This window comes from Maniola jurtina, chromosome 14 (genome assembly GCF_905333055.1).
Source record: "Maniola jurtina chromosome 14, ilManJurt1.1, whole genome shotgun sequence".
In the NCBI taxonomy this organism is placed as follows: Eukaryota; Metazoa; Arthropoda; class Insecta; order Lepidoptera; family Nymphalidae; genus Maniola; species Maniola jurtina.
In genome coordinates this window covers 6534285-6552352 of record NC_060042.1, presented here as the reverse complement: position 1 = coordinate 6552352, position 18068 = coordinate 6534285, and the positions used below count along the sequence as shown (strand labels likewise).

General features: G+C 35.7%; 1 protein-coding gene across 3 annotated transcripts in view; it reads left to right on the top strand.

Annotated features, from left to right (window-relative positions):
- Positions 1-12595, top strand: part of LOC123871773 — a 45266-nt gene extending 32671 nt beyond the window's left edge. The window contains exons 3-5 of one of the 3 annotated variants that reach the window (XM_045915712.1): positions 3585-3687; positions 9105-9220; positions 9914-10162. In XM_045915712.1, coding sequence (XP_045771668.1) covers positions 3585-3687; positions 9105-9220; positions 9914-10035 — 341 coding nt within the window. In that variant the 3' untranslated portion in view covers positions 10036-10162. Of the gene's footprint in view, positions 1-3584; positions 3688-7794; positions 8193-9104; positions 9221-9913 lie in introns of those variants that run through there. The other 2 variants (XM_045915711.1, XM_045915710.1) reach the window with 2 other exon arrangements.
- Positions 12596-18068: the final 5473 nt, after the last annotated feature.

Sequence of the window (18068 nt, the reverse complement as noted above, 5' to 3'; positions counted from 1 at the left end):
GCCTCCGCAGTACATCACACTAATATTATAAAGGCAAAAGTTTGTATGTGTGTGTGTGTGTGTGTGTGTGTGTGTGTGTGTGTGTGTGTGTGTGTGTGTGTGTGTGTGTGTGTGTGTGTGTGTGTGTGTGTGTGTGTGTGTGTGTGTTTGTTAATCCTTCACGCAAAAACCACTGGACGGATTTGGCTGAAATTCGGAATGGAGATAGATAATATCCTGAATTAGGACATAGGCTACTTTTTATCCCGGAAAACCAAAGAGTTCCCACGGGATTTCGAAAAACCTAAATCCACGCGGACGAAGTCGCGGGCGTCAGCTAGTATACAATAACAGTCCTTATTAGGCAGAATATAAATCTTTATAAGCAAATGAGTGATACATATCCAATCAACATAGGTACATGAAATCATCATAACCTATTTACAGCGTCATATCGCTACATGCAAAGTGCAGAAATCCTTTGTGGGAATGAGTATACACTGTAATAACAGGATTCCGAAAGAGTCCTTATATTTGCCATTGCATAAATTTAGTTGAGTCGCGGTTATTACAATTGACGAATAGGTTGCTTGGAAATGATCGGCTATGCATTCAGCAGCGCACAATGTATTTCAATACTAGAAGATGCCCGCGGCTTCGCCCGCGTGGATTTCGGTTTTTTAAAATCCCGTAGGAACTCTTTGATTTTCCGGGATATATTGCGTGAAAGAGTAACAAACATACACACACACACACACACACACACACACACACACACACACACACACACACACACACACACATACAAACTTTCGCCTTTATAATATTATTGTGATTATAGTTACATTGCTGTATTGTAGGTAGGTATTCCTACATATTCGTTTACATTTCGTTTTTTGAAAACAGCGTTTGCTGAGTTTACCGGCTATTCTCAGTAAAAACTGCTTCCCGAACCGGCGCAGTGGTAGAGTTTTTAACATATCATTAGTGCCACAAGCAACTCGTACATGAAATAAATTAATTTCATTTCAACATGGGAATCTATCATCCTCTACTTAGATTCTAATACTTACAGAAATTAAATAAATAAGTATACATTAAATTGAGGACACATAATGTAAATGAATTAAAAGTAAAGTCCTTATTCTGTGATGTAAGATCTAAAATTTTATACGTAGGTACTCAAAAAGTCCATATTAGGTACCTAGTATGCCCTCAGGGTTTTAGAACCTATTGGATTCCAGGTCACAATTTTTTTAGATCTACTGGCGAACACTGTTGTCAGTAATCATATTTTATTAAGTATCTTAATATACCTACAGCAAGCTTTGTAAAACTAAAAGTCAGATTTAATTTATTTAGTAGATCTAATACATTATGTACAGAGTAAGCATGAAGTTCCATGCTTAGAGCGAGCAATATTTAATCTGCAGCGACCCGAATTCGCTTTGAAAATCCTCGCTTTGTTCCGTTCTCAGAAGCAGACATTTTAAACTTAGACTTTGATGCTTTTACCTTATGACGGGTGTTTTAGCGAACGTATTTTTAATAAAATGAAGTACTGTAGTCTAAGTTAAATGAAATATGAGAAAGTTCCTTAATATTTTCTTGGCAGTAAACTCTGCCTGTTTGTGGTGGACTGTCTCATTGGGTTAGTCGTTAGCATGTTCGACTGCAAAAGACGAAGTTGTATTGGGTTTATTCTGATAAGAAATTCGCAGCACTAGCCCGGAGTTAGGAAATTGGTTGGTACGCAAGGCCCTGATATCTCTCCAGTCGTGTCAGATTGCCGTCCCATCAGACTATGAGAGTAAAAGAATAGAGAGTTTACCTGTGCTTACGTATACACCTGTGCACTAAGATCTTTCGTGCAGATGGCTAATCTATGTGGAGAACGGAGATTACCCTGCGTGGCCAAAATTCAGTCGGGTGAATATTATATTTGACGGACGTTTGGAATACCTTCTTACCCCTCAAACCTCAAGCACAAGGTACCTACTTTAATGATTACTAATACTTATTAGGCTCAAATACTAGTGAAATTTATATAGGTAAGCTAAATATCGAAACCAAGTAAGCCGAAGGTTGTGCTTATAGCCGAATGCATTACTTATAATATTATTAACAAAAGATTTAAAAGAATTTCGACTGCAAGATTCCAGCAAAAAATTCTGTCACTGCAAAGAATCGGAAATGCTTTGTTGACAAAGCGGATACATTTGTCTTATTTCTGTCTCCGCGTCGCATCGGCTTGAACTATTCCTTCTTTACAATTTTCTTTCCGTTGAAAAATAAATTTAATTTCATCCCTGTCATAGAGGCAGCTTAATATCGTCAACGTCAAAGGCAGAGCATAAGGGATGAAATTTTCCGTCTAATTAATTAACTTTACCGTGGAATAGTAGGTTGGCTTTTGCTCTTTTAGTAATCACTGTTCGAGTGAAAAATAAAATCTGAGGTAGGCATTAGAGCATACAGCGTTCAGTAATTGCTATTAAGGTCAATTTAATAAAATGCTACTTCTATACAAAGATTTGTACCGCTTAGAGATGTTGTGTGAACAAAAACCTGTGTAACTGGCAACACTTCACTCTTCACTTCTCTTCTTCTTCTCACTCTTCTGACTCTTCTTGTCACTTGACGCTTCAAAGGCTAAAATTTACTTGAATAAATTTCTATTTCATATAGGTTTCTTTTCTATTTGCTCTATTAATTGTTAATTTTAATAACATAATTTGATTTCTAAAGTTAATCATGGCTTTACAAAAAATTGGACCTTTCAAATTTTACCTTTACCTACCGTTATTTACTTCCAAATTAGCGATCCAAATGATTTCTAAAGGTATCTTATCAAAGAAATAATTAAATTGCTTTTGATGGATAAAATTCGAATACAAAAGGAGGTAAATCAAATCAAAGAATATCGTTCTATCGAAGCTTTTATCGGGAAAATATAGAAGACGTGATTCGATCAGAGCTCCATAGAATCTTTTTTTTTTCAATTCAATAAATAAATCTTATTAAGACCATTTTCAAAATATAATAATTATTATTATGGTCTTGAATTGACTCCAGTTTTTACAGTTAAGGTTCGCATTTTTCTTATTATTCAAAGTATTTATTAGTAATGAACAAACATTTAAATGAATTTAGTAAAAAAATTAAAAACGCATCCAATAATATTATGATAAGAATACAATAATGGTCTGCCAATCCGCAATTCTGTTTACCTTTTTTCACAGCCAATCAAATGGCAGAATTTCTTGACGATAACGATAACCATGAATACGTTTTTCTTACACAATCGGGGACATGGTCTGCACAGTTTCTAGACCAGCATCAATGGTTAACATAACATTAACATAGCATTCTGGCTATTATAGCTGACACTAGATTTAAATCACAATTCGCAAACTGCGAGAACTTTCTCACTAAAAAAGTTTTTGTAAGCCCAAATCAAAGTAACTTTGAAAGGCATAACGAAGTTAGTCCCTATACTTTTCTAATTCAGGGGGAGGTGTGACAAAACTCAACAGTTTACACAAGTGGTTTGCAAACAAGCGGGTGTATGGTGTATAATTAAGCTGTTTGTTGTGTGACCGCAGGGTGTTGTGTGTGCGCGCCGCAAGGAAGCGTGCAGGGCGGCGCGCAGGTGCCCGCGGTGTCGCACTCCACCGCGCCGCCCGCCGGCGTCGGCGGCGTTCGAAGGTACGCACGCTCACACACTATGTCTATAACCAGGTGCATGAGACGGGTCTGCCCGCGAAATTCGAAATTAATTTGGTGTATCGCAATTTGTAAACTAATACGACAAAGTAGGCTTATGGCATACGCCAGTGGCAGTATCATCTTCATAGGATTACATAAAAATATTTACTTGAAAGTGTTCAGTTTAAGAAATTAGTCAAAATAATGAGTTTGACATGAGTTACTCACAAATTAGTCGATACTATAACTAATTTCTTAAACTGGATCCTTTCAAGTAAAGATTTTTATATAAATGAGGATAATACTGCCATTGGCGCAATTAAAGTGCCATAAGACTACTTTGTCGTATTAGTTTTCAAATTGCGATAAACCAAATTTTTGAATTTCACGGGCAGACCCGTCTCATGCACCTTAATACGAGTTTGCGCATTTCGCTAACGTTTATAGATTTCTAACATCAAAACAAAAACGTCAGAATAAAATAGACCTAAATCAACTTTTTTCAAAATTATATATACTATGCATACATTTGAAAATGTTTAAATGTATGACACCTAAACTCACGTGTTTGACTAGTTCGAACCCATCAGGAGTCCTTTTTCAATAAGTAACGTTGCTCACAATGTGACGCCCAGGAGACGGACAAAAACATGAGTTTAGGCGCCATACATTTATGCATTTATAATGAATATCACTCACGATAGTTTAAACACTAAAATATTATGCATATAGTATTACGGATCTTCATACCGAAATCCCCCGAGGCACTGACTCTAGATGTACCTATGGTCGGACTAAAGCCATGAAGTAGAGAAGATCACTGCTGTGTTTCTTTCGATCCTTCTTAGTAGAATTTTCTTTCCGAACCGGTGATAGAATCTTGACGTATCTTAGGCACAAGTTGTCCTACATAAAATAATTTCATTTCATTTCAAATAACCCATTTATGATCCATTTTACTATGATGTTATATTGTTTCGATGTTCTAAATCTATTAAACGTTGTTGAGATGTAATAACTCATACTAATCCCACAGAGCGATCACCGATCAGTGATCCTGATCATGTAAATTGACAATTCCTTTAAAACATCAACTGACGAACGTGTTTCCTACATTTTACAATAGGAAAAAATCCCGGTTTAAAATAAGTATGATACAAAGCTCTTACTGCGGAAAATATTAAATCATACAATTTCTCGGATGTGTATTAAAAAGACTGAAGTGTAATTTTATCAAATTGTAAAAAGCTGTTCAATGGAAAAATATTTTTGGTTTTCCAATGATCTAAATTTTGCATTATTTATTTAAGCTGCACCTGGCGCACGAGGGAATGAATTTACTTTATTGCCTACTTAATCTTAAGTATATTTTGGCCAAAAGGAAAAGGCGCAAAGCACATAGTCAGGCTAGAGTCAAACCGATTATATTTTATAATCCATATTATATCGATCTACAGGAGAAATTCGTCTTGCTGACATCCATAAATTGTCAAATTCTTCAGTTTCAATTTTATGAAGGATTGTTTCATCTAATTGGACTAAAGCTGCATATTTATATACATTTACAAATCATTAAAAATGTCACGCTTTGCTTTAAACTGTTCTTTTCCAGCGTTTCTCTCCGATGCCCGCTAAGTGTAATAAGCCGTACAAATTGCTTTGTGCTTCAGTCCAAACTGGGAAAGCCAAAGCAAAATTTCTACAACTTTATGGGTTTAAAGCACTTAAAGACTAGCTTATGTCTGACACTCCTGAGAATAAATAAATGCGCCAACTGTCAACTACCTACAAGAAAATAAGAAGAAATTAAAATCGACTTTACCTTACTTTACTTTATTTCTTGTTACCCGGCTATTGAATAACATGTTGTAACATGATTGGCAAAATATGATAATAATAAGCCATGTATGTTATAAGCATTAAATATGTTTAATCTTTTCGTTCGTTACCTATACGTTCGCGCATCCGATTGAGTTGAAACTTTGTAAACACATTGTCGAATGTCGACACTTACGTGAATCAATCATCACATTTACTATCAACGCACAATAGCAACGCAAGCCTTACCTACCTAATACACCAGCTAGTTATAATATTATATGTATAAAGTTGAAGTCACAGAAAGCGGATAAGATAAAGGCACAACATTGTGAGAGCAGCAATATCGAGAATTTCATTCTTTAGCTCTTATTGATTCACAGAAAACTTGGTCATCATTTTTCGTTCTTTGTTGTTTACTATTGTTCTCTACGTAGATCGACGAAGCGAATCGGTATGAATCGCTATTGGTACTTAAAAGTTATCTACGAAAGTCTTAAAATAAAAGTATTGCCTTGTTTCATTAACATTTCCATTGGAAACACGTTCTTCAGTAATCACATCTTGGGTTGAAGCCCTTACGTAACATAATGCGTGTTGTTGGTCTAGTCAACTGTGTGTTCATTAGTACATAATAAAATAACTTCATAATATACTTAGTACATTCTCTCAATGTCATTGATTTAACACTACATTTAGACTACAGGCCCATGTTTAAAAATGGGTGGGTCATATGAACCACCAGGTGACGTATACAGGACGATATAAGAGCATAAAATAATAAGTTTCAGCACTATGCCGTCACTTGTAAGCTGTCCAACAGAGTGCTGGTGAGAATTGAAAAGTGCAGGTAGAGTGAGTACATTTTGGTCATATATTTTTGTACGGCATTTTTACCATCGATAGATCCATGAAAAATAATAAGAAAGCGCGCAGTGCCGTAAAAAAATGGTGCGCCACAAAGTCAGTAAATGTTTTGATTTTCTGACAATTTCCGGGGTAAATTTGGTCATTTAATTCTGTACGGCACTAGTTTCATACTGTTTCAATACAGCCTCTAATCCATTATTCCGCAACGCCGTACAAAAATCATGCGACAAGGGGAAAAAATTGAGGGTAGCAACCCCCTCTCTTTCCGTGGTCCGGGGGGTGATTTGAAACAACATAAAATTAATTTATTTTGAAAGTGTTTTATGCATAGATAATATTTTTTTACATGCCGTACATTTTCGTTGGTCCAAAGGTTTGTAGGGGATGTGGATATTATATACACACCCGTTCACTTCAGTTAGACGGCATAGTGATTTTATCATATTATCAATTGTTCTCTTCAAAAATATGTTAATGCCGTACAGTATCAGATGGCCATAAAGTACTACCCTTAAAATGGTAGCGTCATTTTCATCAGCCTAAAAGATATGGTCTGCATTAAAATGTACGGCATAATTTTTTCCTAATTTATTTATCTTAATACTATTTAAAACAAGGGAAAAGCGTAGAAAATTGCTATATTTTATTAATCTATGAATATTTAAACTTTTGCAATAATTTGAAAAATTTCAGTTTTTGTATTTATCTATAATTTTTTTTAGAACAGTTTCTTTTGAACGGCAATACTATATAACAATAGTATTTTACACTGTCATGTTAAAAAAAAAGTTGCCGTACAGAGTCAAATGATTTTACAGCTTTAAAAATTAAGTATACCATGAAATTAAGATAATTATTGATACACATTCAAATGAACACTAATTTTTTTACGGCATTATTTTTAATAGTACTTTTGAGTGCTAGATAATGTTTTGGAACCAAAGCCGTACTTTCTCAAATCACCCCCCGGACCACGGAAAGAGAGGGGGTTGCTACCCTCAATTTTTTCCCCTTGTCGCATGATTTTTGTACGGCGTTGCGGAATAATGGATTAGAGGCTGTATTGAAACAGTATGAAACTAGTGCCGTACAGAATTAAATGACCAAATTTACCCCGGAAATTGTCAGAAAATCAAAACATTTACTGACTTTGTGGCGCACCATTTTTTTACGGCACTGCGCGCTTTCTTATTATTTTTCATGGATCTATCGATGGTAAAAATGCCGTACAAAAATATATGACCAAAATGTACTCACTCTACCTGCACTTTTCAATTCTCACCAGCACTCTGTTGGACAGCTTACAAGTGACGGCATAGTGCTGAAACTTATTATTTTATGCTCTTATATCGTCCTGTATACGTCACCTGGTGGTTCATATGACCCACCCATTTTTAAACATGGGCCTGTAGTCTAATTGTTTTCTGACGGATTTTTGTGAGTTTACAGAACTAATTCATAGCACATCACTCATATTATTGGGTTAATATAGTAAAGGCTGTAGCGCACATTCAGGTGGACCGCACTATAGTATGAAAATGCCCCTGTCATTTTTGAACGTAGTATAACAATTTATGTTCCGTGAAATAGAGAACCAGTAACAAGCAGCACAGACCCACAATACCTATAAGCTACGCTATTAGCTTCCTCGATGTGCACCTATGGATGATAATAATCATAGATGGATTTCTGTGATAACTTAATTCACAGTGGTCCACCTAAATATGCGCGAGGATGAAAATTTCATTGTGGATGTAAATATGTAAGTTTTATTTTATATGTTACCATCCGCAACGAAACGGCTCCGACGAGATAATGTAAGTATTTACTATTTAGAACAATATATCTATTTCAGTAATCTGTGTATAATGAAAGCCATAACGCTGATACGAATTCTAGAAGAATTCTTGTAAACCATCGATTATTACCGATGGTTGATGTAAGCATAGATCCACTGCATGGTAACAACATAAATGCACGTTTGATCGTAGTTAAGGTATTCGCAAGTACGTATTTGAGGCAAACTCAGTGCATACTGTATACGGATATGAACTACTTAAATATATTTACTCGTATAACAAACTTGAGATGTCCCACGTTTAACTGGTATTTAGATTTAATAAGCAAAGATTCATTTTACAGGCAAATATTTCGATATGTACCTAATTAAAAATTTAAGGTTTGCGAAATTGAATTGTTCAATTAATATTTGTTGCTTCAATTGACTCAGTTTGTATATACTTGTAAAAATATTTTGTAATGTTGATTGCGTCTTATTTCATTAGTACATGATACGGCTTGTATAATCTAATTACACCTGATTCGCGCATCGACAATAATTGAAAGTTAGCTTTAGATACGCAAGACTCACGGTAGTTGATTGCATTCGCATGATACACATTTGTTATACGCATAGGCATCCTGCACGAAAGCAAGTAAAGTCCTCAAAACGGAAAATGCTAACAATTCAATTTCGCTTTGTCGCTTCTATCAGTAAAAACTCCAATTTGTATGGTCTGCTAGCTTTCAACATAGTGTTTGGCGATGCTCCAGCCGCAAAGCCTTTGGCAGTTTTATTGAGTTATTAAACGTGATGATTGCGAATGTTATTTGAGACTACCATACAGATTATAGTTCGTTACCGATGTATTTTGAGGCGATGCGTTTTATATACATAGTCCGTTTTGAACTTTGAAAATCTGCGTTAATATTAATGTATTTGTACGCAGATTCAGTCAGTATTCCAGGGGGCGAGGATACCGCGACTGGCGCACTCGGGGCGATCCCACGCTCATCAATTCACTGTGGCGCAGTCGGCAGCCATTAGGCATTCGGAAGCAGCTCGGTACGTTTCGAGCATGTTTCCAGCAACATTTACCATAACTACGAGCGACTGACAATTATGTCACGCTCATCGATCGAATGCCTTCTAACAATAATAACATCTAAAAACCATTTTCACTCCGTATACATAATCCAAATTATCACCATCATCAGTATCCTTTGTCAAACTATCAGACGATTATATTATCTTCGTCAATTCTCAGTTCTTGCGTTCTCAAAGGCCTCGTCTTCTCAGTGACCGAGAAGTCAATCAAGACCTCGATAGCTATTTAAAACCATTGATAATAATAATGCGTACGGCACGTACACGACCCTTGAGGTGCCTAGGGCATGATTGGTTTATGATCGCGATTACCACAAGTTTTAATGGATATTTTAATAGGTACATGTACCAAAGTACAATTTCCAGTAAATTGCCACAATACAATTAACGAATATGAAAGCGTAACGCTCGTGGAGCCCTGTTAGTAATGTAACTAGCAAATTGATGAATTTTTTAATGATAATTTTAATATTATATATACTCGTAGTTCCTAATTTTCTAGTATACATTTGAGCACTAACTTTCCTCCGTCTTTGTCTAACATACATCGTACGTGGTCCAATCTTTTCTGAAGTGGTACGTCTTCGAACGTGATACGTCTTACGGATATAGGTAGAAATGATAACAGTTAATAAATGTTTGATTGAACAGGAAACGCAGAGGTGTACATAGTATTAGCCTTGCTAATAGGGGTGGTGACAGTGGTGGTGGGGTGCTGGCTGTCGGACAACTGCTGGTCGCCGGAGCCGGAGGACGTGCTGGCGGGCGGCTGACCCGTGGCGGCGGGCGCGTGCACGCACGTGTAGCGCCCGCCCTCCGCGGCGGAGCGGGAGAGCCCCTCCGGCGCGGGCTCGCTGTCGCCGGTGCTGCCGCCGCCGGCACCGCCGCGCGCGCCCGCCTTCCTGCACGCCGCGCGCCACCTGTGCCGCGGCGCCTGCCTGCAGCTGCCCTGCGACACGAGACGAGCGCCGCATTTCTGACCGCAGCCGTCTCGAGCCTCCTGCGGGCACCAAAAAGTTAATGGATTCTATATTCCGACCGTGGCGAACGGCGGAGTGTGAGGAATGAGTGACTGAGTGTAAGGGACACTGGAAGACATTAATTAATATTAGATTTTTATCTGAACGCAGTAGGTATGACATGGTGCGAGTTTTCAATGAACCATATGAGCTTCGTATAATATTTCGATATATCCATATTGTGTATGTAGGTATCCAAATGTGTTAAAATTGTATCAGTATGAAAGAATAAAAAAATTGGATTGGTGAAATAATTGTGTCATTGTGGATCTCGTAACGGATCTCTCTCGTCGTAGGTCACGCTTCTAGCGGTCGCTCTGATTTTAACCACTTAACTTTACCACTTTACTGTTATTTCTAAATGGATGTGCCTTGAAATGCTTTCCTCGATTCGACTTGTAGAATAGAGCGTTTTTGAACCCTTTAGAAGGAATTTCTTCTCTCTGTTTTGTATGGAAGTTCCCGTATGATAAGTGCAATACACATCATTACCGTGCCTTTACCGTTCTATAGACTTTGTAAGGGACGTAATTAACAATAGGTTTAAAAAATACGCTTTCCCGAACGGAAGGCCGCACCATCCCAATTTTGTTCTATATTTTTGTAAAAAAAACCCAGCTTGATTTGTTATGTTATGTTATTTGAAATTAAGATGCTTCTGATAATAATAAAAGAGGAAAGTGAGCTAGGACCAATGTGTTTTCGAACGCGCGTCAATTGGGTAAAATTAAAAAATGCATCATAATAGGATAGTATTAAACTTTGTGAGACAACGATACGGTTACATTTAATGTAGAATTTTGATAAATTTTTGGCTGTTTGTAAATACATACCCTTTACATATTAAAATTGAGTATTGCATCCTCAGGTGACGTACATTTGATATATTTATCTATAGATAAAGACACTTGAATTCCCTGTGGTATTTGTTTTATTTGGGGTTTTTAAACGAAATATGAAAACAAAAAAAATATATTGGTACCGTTCTTGAAAGATTTTAATGAGTACATCGTAAATAGTTTTTTATTGCATTTATAGATTTAAGTTCAAATATGTTATCATAATCATAAAAATATACAATGAAAACATACTTTTTTTAAGAAACTACCCTAGAGGATTTTGTGTTAAGGTGCTACTGGAATCGTATCATAAGCCTTTACAATGAGTTAGCAACTATACAGACATGCTTTCATATATATTTTGGGTCTACTCATATAATCAACTATCTGTATACCTAATTGAAAGGAATTGTTTAAGGTCATCTACTATGAATAGGTACAGGTTCCTGCCTAAGGTTTTATTTGAGTAAGGTACCTATTTGATTACACTAAACTTTTTGATATTTCATTCTAGCATGGAACGGTGCAGTCCATTCCATGGCGTCACTTTTTGACTATGACCCCTATTACTGGCAAAAATCAACAACAGGATTTTCGAGTTGATTAAAATTTTATTGATTGTAATCATAATTATTATCATAATACGTTTCTAAATATGCCATCCAATTGCTCTAGCAAAGTAGTAATCACCGTAAACAGCTGTGGTGCTTAGTAGTTATTAATCTATCATCGACATAGCTTAGTTTTATGCCTTTACGGTATTCGGCATGGAAATAAAGCGCACAAAACACAGAAATTGCTCACAATCCATACCTAATGTAATATTGCTTAATAAGTTGCAAGTAATGCTACATAAACAATTTAATTACCCATATAATGTAATTCGTTAAACTTGTATGAGTTTCTTCATACCGTAATCATTTTAATACACGACCCGACGAAATCACCCTAAATTGGTACTTAAAACTTACCTAATACTACTTACTTTAAGTTACCTACTTTTTTGTAGCGGAATAAATGAGTTCATCAAAAAATAGCGTTCTAATGAATTGAATATTAAAATTTTTACGGTTAGGTAGCTGTTCATCAATTAGGTTTTCCTGCCGTAGTAACGAATAACGATACTAAACGACATCATGATGTTGCTCTTATATTCGCACGATATTCTCTCCAGCCGCGCCGCGCGGCAGTGACGTACGCACGTCGCGGCTGGAGAGAATATCGTGCGGGGCGCTGACGCGACGCGCAGTTCCGCTGCAGTGCAGTTCAAGTGCGTGGGCACCTTTATAGTCACTTTCCCTTGGAGTACCTAATGTTTTTATCTAAGGTATGTAAGTACATTCTAAGCATACAAATGCGACTGGGTACGATCGTCTCGGGAATATAGTATATTTGCTATAGATACCATAATTTGCTACCATTCATGTATTTGCAAATGTGAAAAATGAAACTTATTTCTAACGAAATACGTGCGTCGTGTAAACATAACTACATATAAAATAAAAAAATACAGGCATTCTTAATATTTACGATAGATACACTTCATGCTTGAATATTTGAGTTTTTTTGGCAAAAACCTACTAAGTAAGCCCCGATACCTTTACAAAACTAAAGTTTATATCACACTAGCTGACCTGCTGCGGCTTCGCTCGAGTGGAATAATTGTGGGGTGGAATTTCCAAAAATCCTAAACATGTACTGCATCATTTTTGTCCAAATACCAATTTTCATAGATATATCTTGAAATATGAGGATTTTGTTACAAACTTTCATCCCCTCTCTAACTGGGATGATATTTAAAATCCTGCAACACGTATTTTTTCATTTTAGGCCGAAATCCAAATACCAGTTTTCATTGGTATATAATTTGAAAAAATGACGGAATTTCACACAAATTTTCATCCCATATCTAACCCAGAGATGGAATTTAAATCTTTCTCAGTGTTGGGTAAAAGGAACCTTATCAATTTTATAACCCCATCGGCTTAGACTGCGTATTGATAGATCAGCCAATCAGTCAGTAAGCCAGGATAAGTAATTTGTGAGTATAGATTTCAACATGTGTATTTGTTTAATGAACAGCTTTATATTATTGTCATGTCTACTTACTTTAATTAGGTATTTGAAATTAATGAGTAAGGATAATAAATAAAAATATACATACGTCATGTTTAGATTGAATTACGTCTTGTTCGAAGTTACCCATATAATTTGTAAACTATTCTACCATAGGTAGAACTTTTAAAACTTTTCATATTAAAGTTTATACCGGCTCCTTCATTATTTTATCGTCACGACTTTGACATTTCGATGAAGTTGCATCTTTCTGGAGTCCGTACCTAACTACCGAGACTTTTCTCAGCGAGTAGACTGTTCACTTTTTGATCCAATTAATAGGTCAGTTGCGAAAATGAAAAGGTGGATAATATTATGATTAAGGTAACACCACATAATTACCCGAATAAACTATAATATGAATCAAACAGTTACTGTAATTCTATTTTAGTTCATTAATAAAGTATTACCAAATTACAAATGCATTGATTCATTAAATTACTAGCACATTTGGGCGACCGGCTATGAAAGTTATACTAAGTTGCCTCCACTTTGTCAAGGCATTAGGCACTGGTGAAGGCGATTAAAACCTATCTAGGAAAACTATTACCTACTGCCATATCATATCTTGAAAACTTATAGCGAGTAAGCTGACTATTTCCTTCACTTGTTTCTCGTACATGTACAGGCATTTTTAACCCCTGACCCAAAAAGAGGGGTGTTATAGGTTCGACGTGTGTATCTGTGTATTTTTCTGTGGCATCATAGCTCTTAAACGAATGGACCGATTTTTATTCAGTTTTTTTGTTTGAAAGGTGGCTTGATCGAGAGTGTTCTTAGCTATAATCGAAGAAAATCGGTTCAGCCATTTGAAAGTTATCAGCTCTTTTCCAGTTTTCTTATAGAGGTTTTTGTGTCGGGGGTTTTATAAGTTTTAAGTTATTCTAAATAAGGTGACATAATGCACTGCCAACTTCCTGAAGTCATGATCAAACTGAAAGGCATTCGACATAGCCTGTAAAGCTTTATCTTGCCTGGACTTGAATGATAATATTGAAGACACTGTACAAATCTTGACACTAATTAATAAAGCAGCCTGAAATTGCCTTCAGCAGTGTCTCTGCCGTAGAAACAATACAGAAATGATTAAGAGAGAGATGGAAACAAAGTCTACTTCATGGTTGTAATAATACCCACTACATAATTATTGTACTTATAAATTAATCCTAGGTGTCCATGTTCGTCAGTATGTTTGACGTTGTATGTCGAATATCCGTATATAGTATGTAAGGAAACGACTGAATAGTCAACATTTTTTATGAATTGTATAAAATATAAGTTAGACAGTAGATAACTATTGTATGATTAGGAGAGCAAACTCGTCTACTAGAGAATTAAGGATTTATTTTGTCAGTGCCTAGGCTCTAGATTCACTTTAGGACCTGTTTCACGACTTACAGATATTCATCTAACGAATAAGTATGGCGGTTGTGAAACAGGCTCTTAGTATTTTTTTTCAAAAATTGTATTTATTGTATTAGATATTATTAATCATTTTCCCGTAAATTATTATTAATTTAAATACTTATTTGCAATTATATAGAATAAAAAAACTAGTATTTATTTCTTGTTTTCAAGAACTGAATAAAAAAAATTACAGATAAAATAACCATCTTAAACGAAACATGCATTAAGTAATTGGTATCCTGGTTTGCTCATAGTGAGATGTCTGTGTAAACTATTATATGACGTACTGTGTATTGTATGTATGTAATAATCACCTATTACTGTAAAATTACTGTACCTACGTGTGGTGCATTATGAATTACGATTTAATTATGTTATATTGTAAATATTTGACGAATCCCCAGTGTGTGTGAGTGTATATTCATGCCTTGCGTTTGCAGGCTTGGCTGATTTAGGAATTGAGAGAACCGGTAAGCTCAAAATAAAACTTAGCGTATGTTAACTTAATATAATAATTAATGTGTCATTTGTCACGAATAATTCGAATAAATGTAATACAGTAAACAGTGTTTACTTTTCATTTGCTAACAAATGGGACTCTGTGAAAAGGTGAATGGGACTTGAGAAAGTAAACTGTTACTATTATAGAAGAAAATAGGCCGTGGTGCGCTCCGCTGTGGAGGGGTGACACAGAAACGCTTTCTATTTGACTCGTGTATAGCTATGAAGAATGGATGAGATTTTATATAGCCCGCTGCATTTAGAGGTTCACCGCGACGGAAACAACACAGGTGAACCTTTGTTCTTCTAGCACGGATGCCATCATAGCCGATTTTTGTCAAAAACTACTCCATTTCAATTCTCCATTCATTATACTCGGTCATAATCAACTTTACAGGCTCCTAAGATGACGTTGTTACTCTACCACAGAGCATAGTTACTTGTTCGGAAAAGAAGACAAAAACTTTACTAAGAAGAAACAGCAAGAAACTTAGCGGATAAAGGTACTGTTTTCAAAAGCCGACATGTTGCAATAGCCTAAGTACGTAGTAGGTGTAGGTATATATGTATATCTACGATGTTTGTATATCGTTATTATGAGCAAATATAGATTCATTAAATATTATCTATCTACACGTAACAATCAGCACTATTATCAAATTATATATAGCAGCAATATTTTCAAATTAGTCTTATGTTACTTGAATCTAATTTAATATTTGAGTAATAATTTTATAGTACCTAACACGTTTTCCCTGTAGGTTTATCGAATTTTTTTAAAACTACTACAGATTTATTTCATGCAACTTTGTACCTAATTAGGAATAGCAATTGTTCAATAGCCTCAAATTAACAAATGTGTTTTACACTTTATTCAAAATTAATGTAATTAAGTAGATCTAGAGTCACACGCAATGCATAAGTGTTCGCTATTTTCTCTAATTAGACCGATTGATTTAAGAAAAGCCGGAAAAAACACCATAAACAAGTGTCATAAAGTGGTATCTAGGCAAGTATTAAAAGTAAGAAAAAATGAATAGTTAAACTTTTTATTAACGCGTTGCAAACCACTGAGGGACGTGCTACATTTACAAGTGCTTGTTGTTTCAACAACTCATTAATTCTGCTGCCAAAAGCCTCAGTGGCACTTGGACGAACGAAGGCCATCATGAAAGGCGAAATTCCTTCGTAAAACCGACCTTCATATTTTCACACAATATAAGCTTGTGGGCGCCGTTTTTTTATTTCACTCTAATATAAGTATTTTGTTGATATATAGATATACATACTGCATACATTCGCGCGGAAAATTTTGTTTAATGAATCTGTCAGCTACTGCCCCTCCAGTGCTCCTCTCATTCTTTTAACGTACCTAATACCTACCCATAGCAAAGTATGTTACAAGGGTGTTATTTATTTTTTTGAAGGAAAAACCTTAAAACCTTCCAGTAAGATCTTGAATTAATTTGACGCCAAGATTTTGCATTTACTTATACCTTTATAAAGAGATTTATTTTCAAGACGGTGGCGGCGACGACAACAACGAAATATTACTTTTTCATTTCTAAACCGTCCCATTTTATTAATTAATCTAACTTTATTTACAGAATACAAAGGAAAATCAGGAAAAACTATCTCATTATTATGACACTTTAAGAAAAAGCTCTGCTGAAATATGAAGTCTAGGTAGTTAAAATGTTGTCATAGTTAATACATACACTTTAATAATATCATCTAAAAAACTTTCTGTAATCTGAACAAAACCTATAAGGACGACCTGGGCGCCTATTGCATTATTATCCTAAGGCATTATGTGAGTAATGGAAAAAGGTTACTACCCTCAGCAATGAGGAATACGACAGAGAGAGAGAGAGAGAGAGTCTGAACCTACAAGTAATAAGTAGAAACCTATTTATCAAAGAATTTATATAGGTATCTGTCACAGTTACGTAGATCATCATTTCAAAGGTAAGGTGTGACATTTGTGTTAAAATGGTCATGTGGTAATAGAAAAATAAAACCTTTAGATCGATTAAAGAATTTTGTAAAAGGATTAATGTCAAGACGAGACCAGATAAATGTCAGGGCAGGTAGATGACAGATGTTTTTAGGAAACTAGCAGGTGTCTACGTAGGTAGGAATGTAACTACAATAAGGGCATACCTACTTATATTTTGAGAACGCACTAGCCATATTGGCTCTCTGTATCAACAGTCATGGTCAAAAATATCATTTTAGTCCTTAATCTAAGGGTAAACCCAGCGATTTGCTACCTACATTAATGGGTAATGAAGAGTCCAAGGGAAGTGAGTGTACCTATACCATCTAGGTATAGCTACACTCACTCTGAGCTGAAAAGATTCCAAAGCCAAAGATAATTCAATTGATTGAATGTCATTTTCCTAAAATGTATTTTTTGCATTTTGTTATGGAGATAGTATTTTATAGAAAACCATTCGTGAAGATATCTTAAAATGAATAGTGGATGCTATTCAATATTATGAGCCTCGAGTTCTTCGTTATCTTTTCACAGACTAGGGCCCTCGGAAATCACTATATGTATTATGCTGGAGCTCTTGGCTTTTATCCGCAGCGAATCGCGTGTTTCTCATAATCTTTACAAATAAGCAAGAATATAATAACACAAAATTACACTTTTCACCATAGTTGATCCACCCTGGCTTCATACGGGTGGGTATAAGTACGCGCAAAATAAGACTACGGCGTGTATGACTGCACCGGCCTTTGTAAATAATTCTTTTTTTTATAGTCTACTAGAGTATGCCCACGACTTCGTCCACGTAGATGTAAGTTTCTGAAGATCCCGTGGGAACTGTTTGGTTTTCCGGGATAAAAAGTTGCCTATGTCAATAACATGGACGCAAGCTACCTCAGTACCAAATTTCATACAAATCGGTTAAGCGG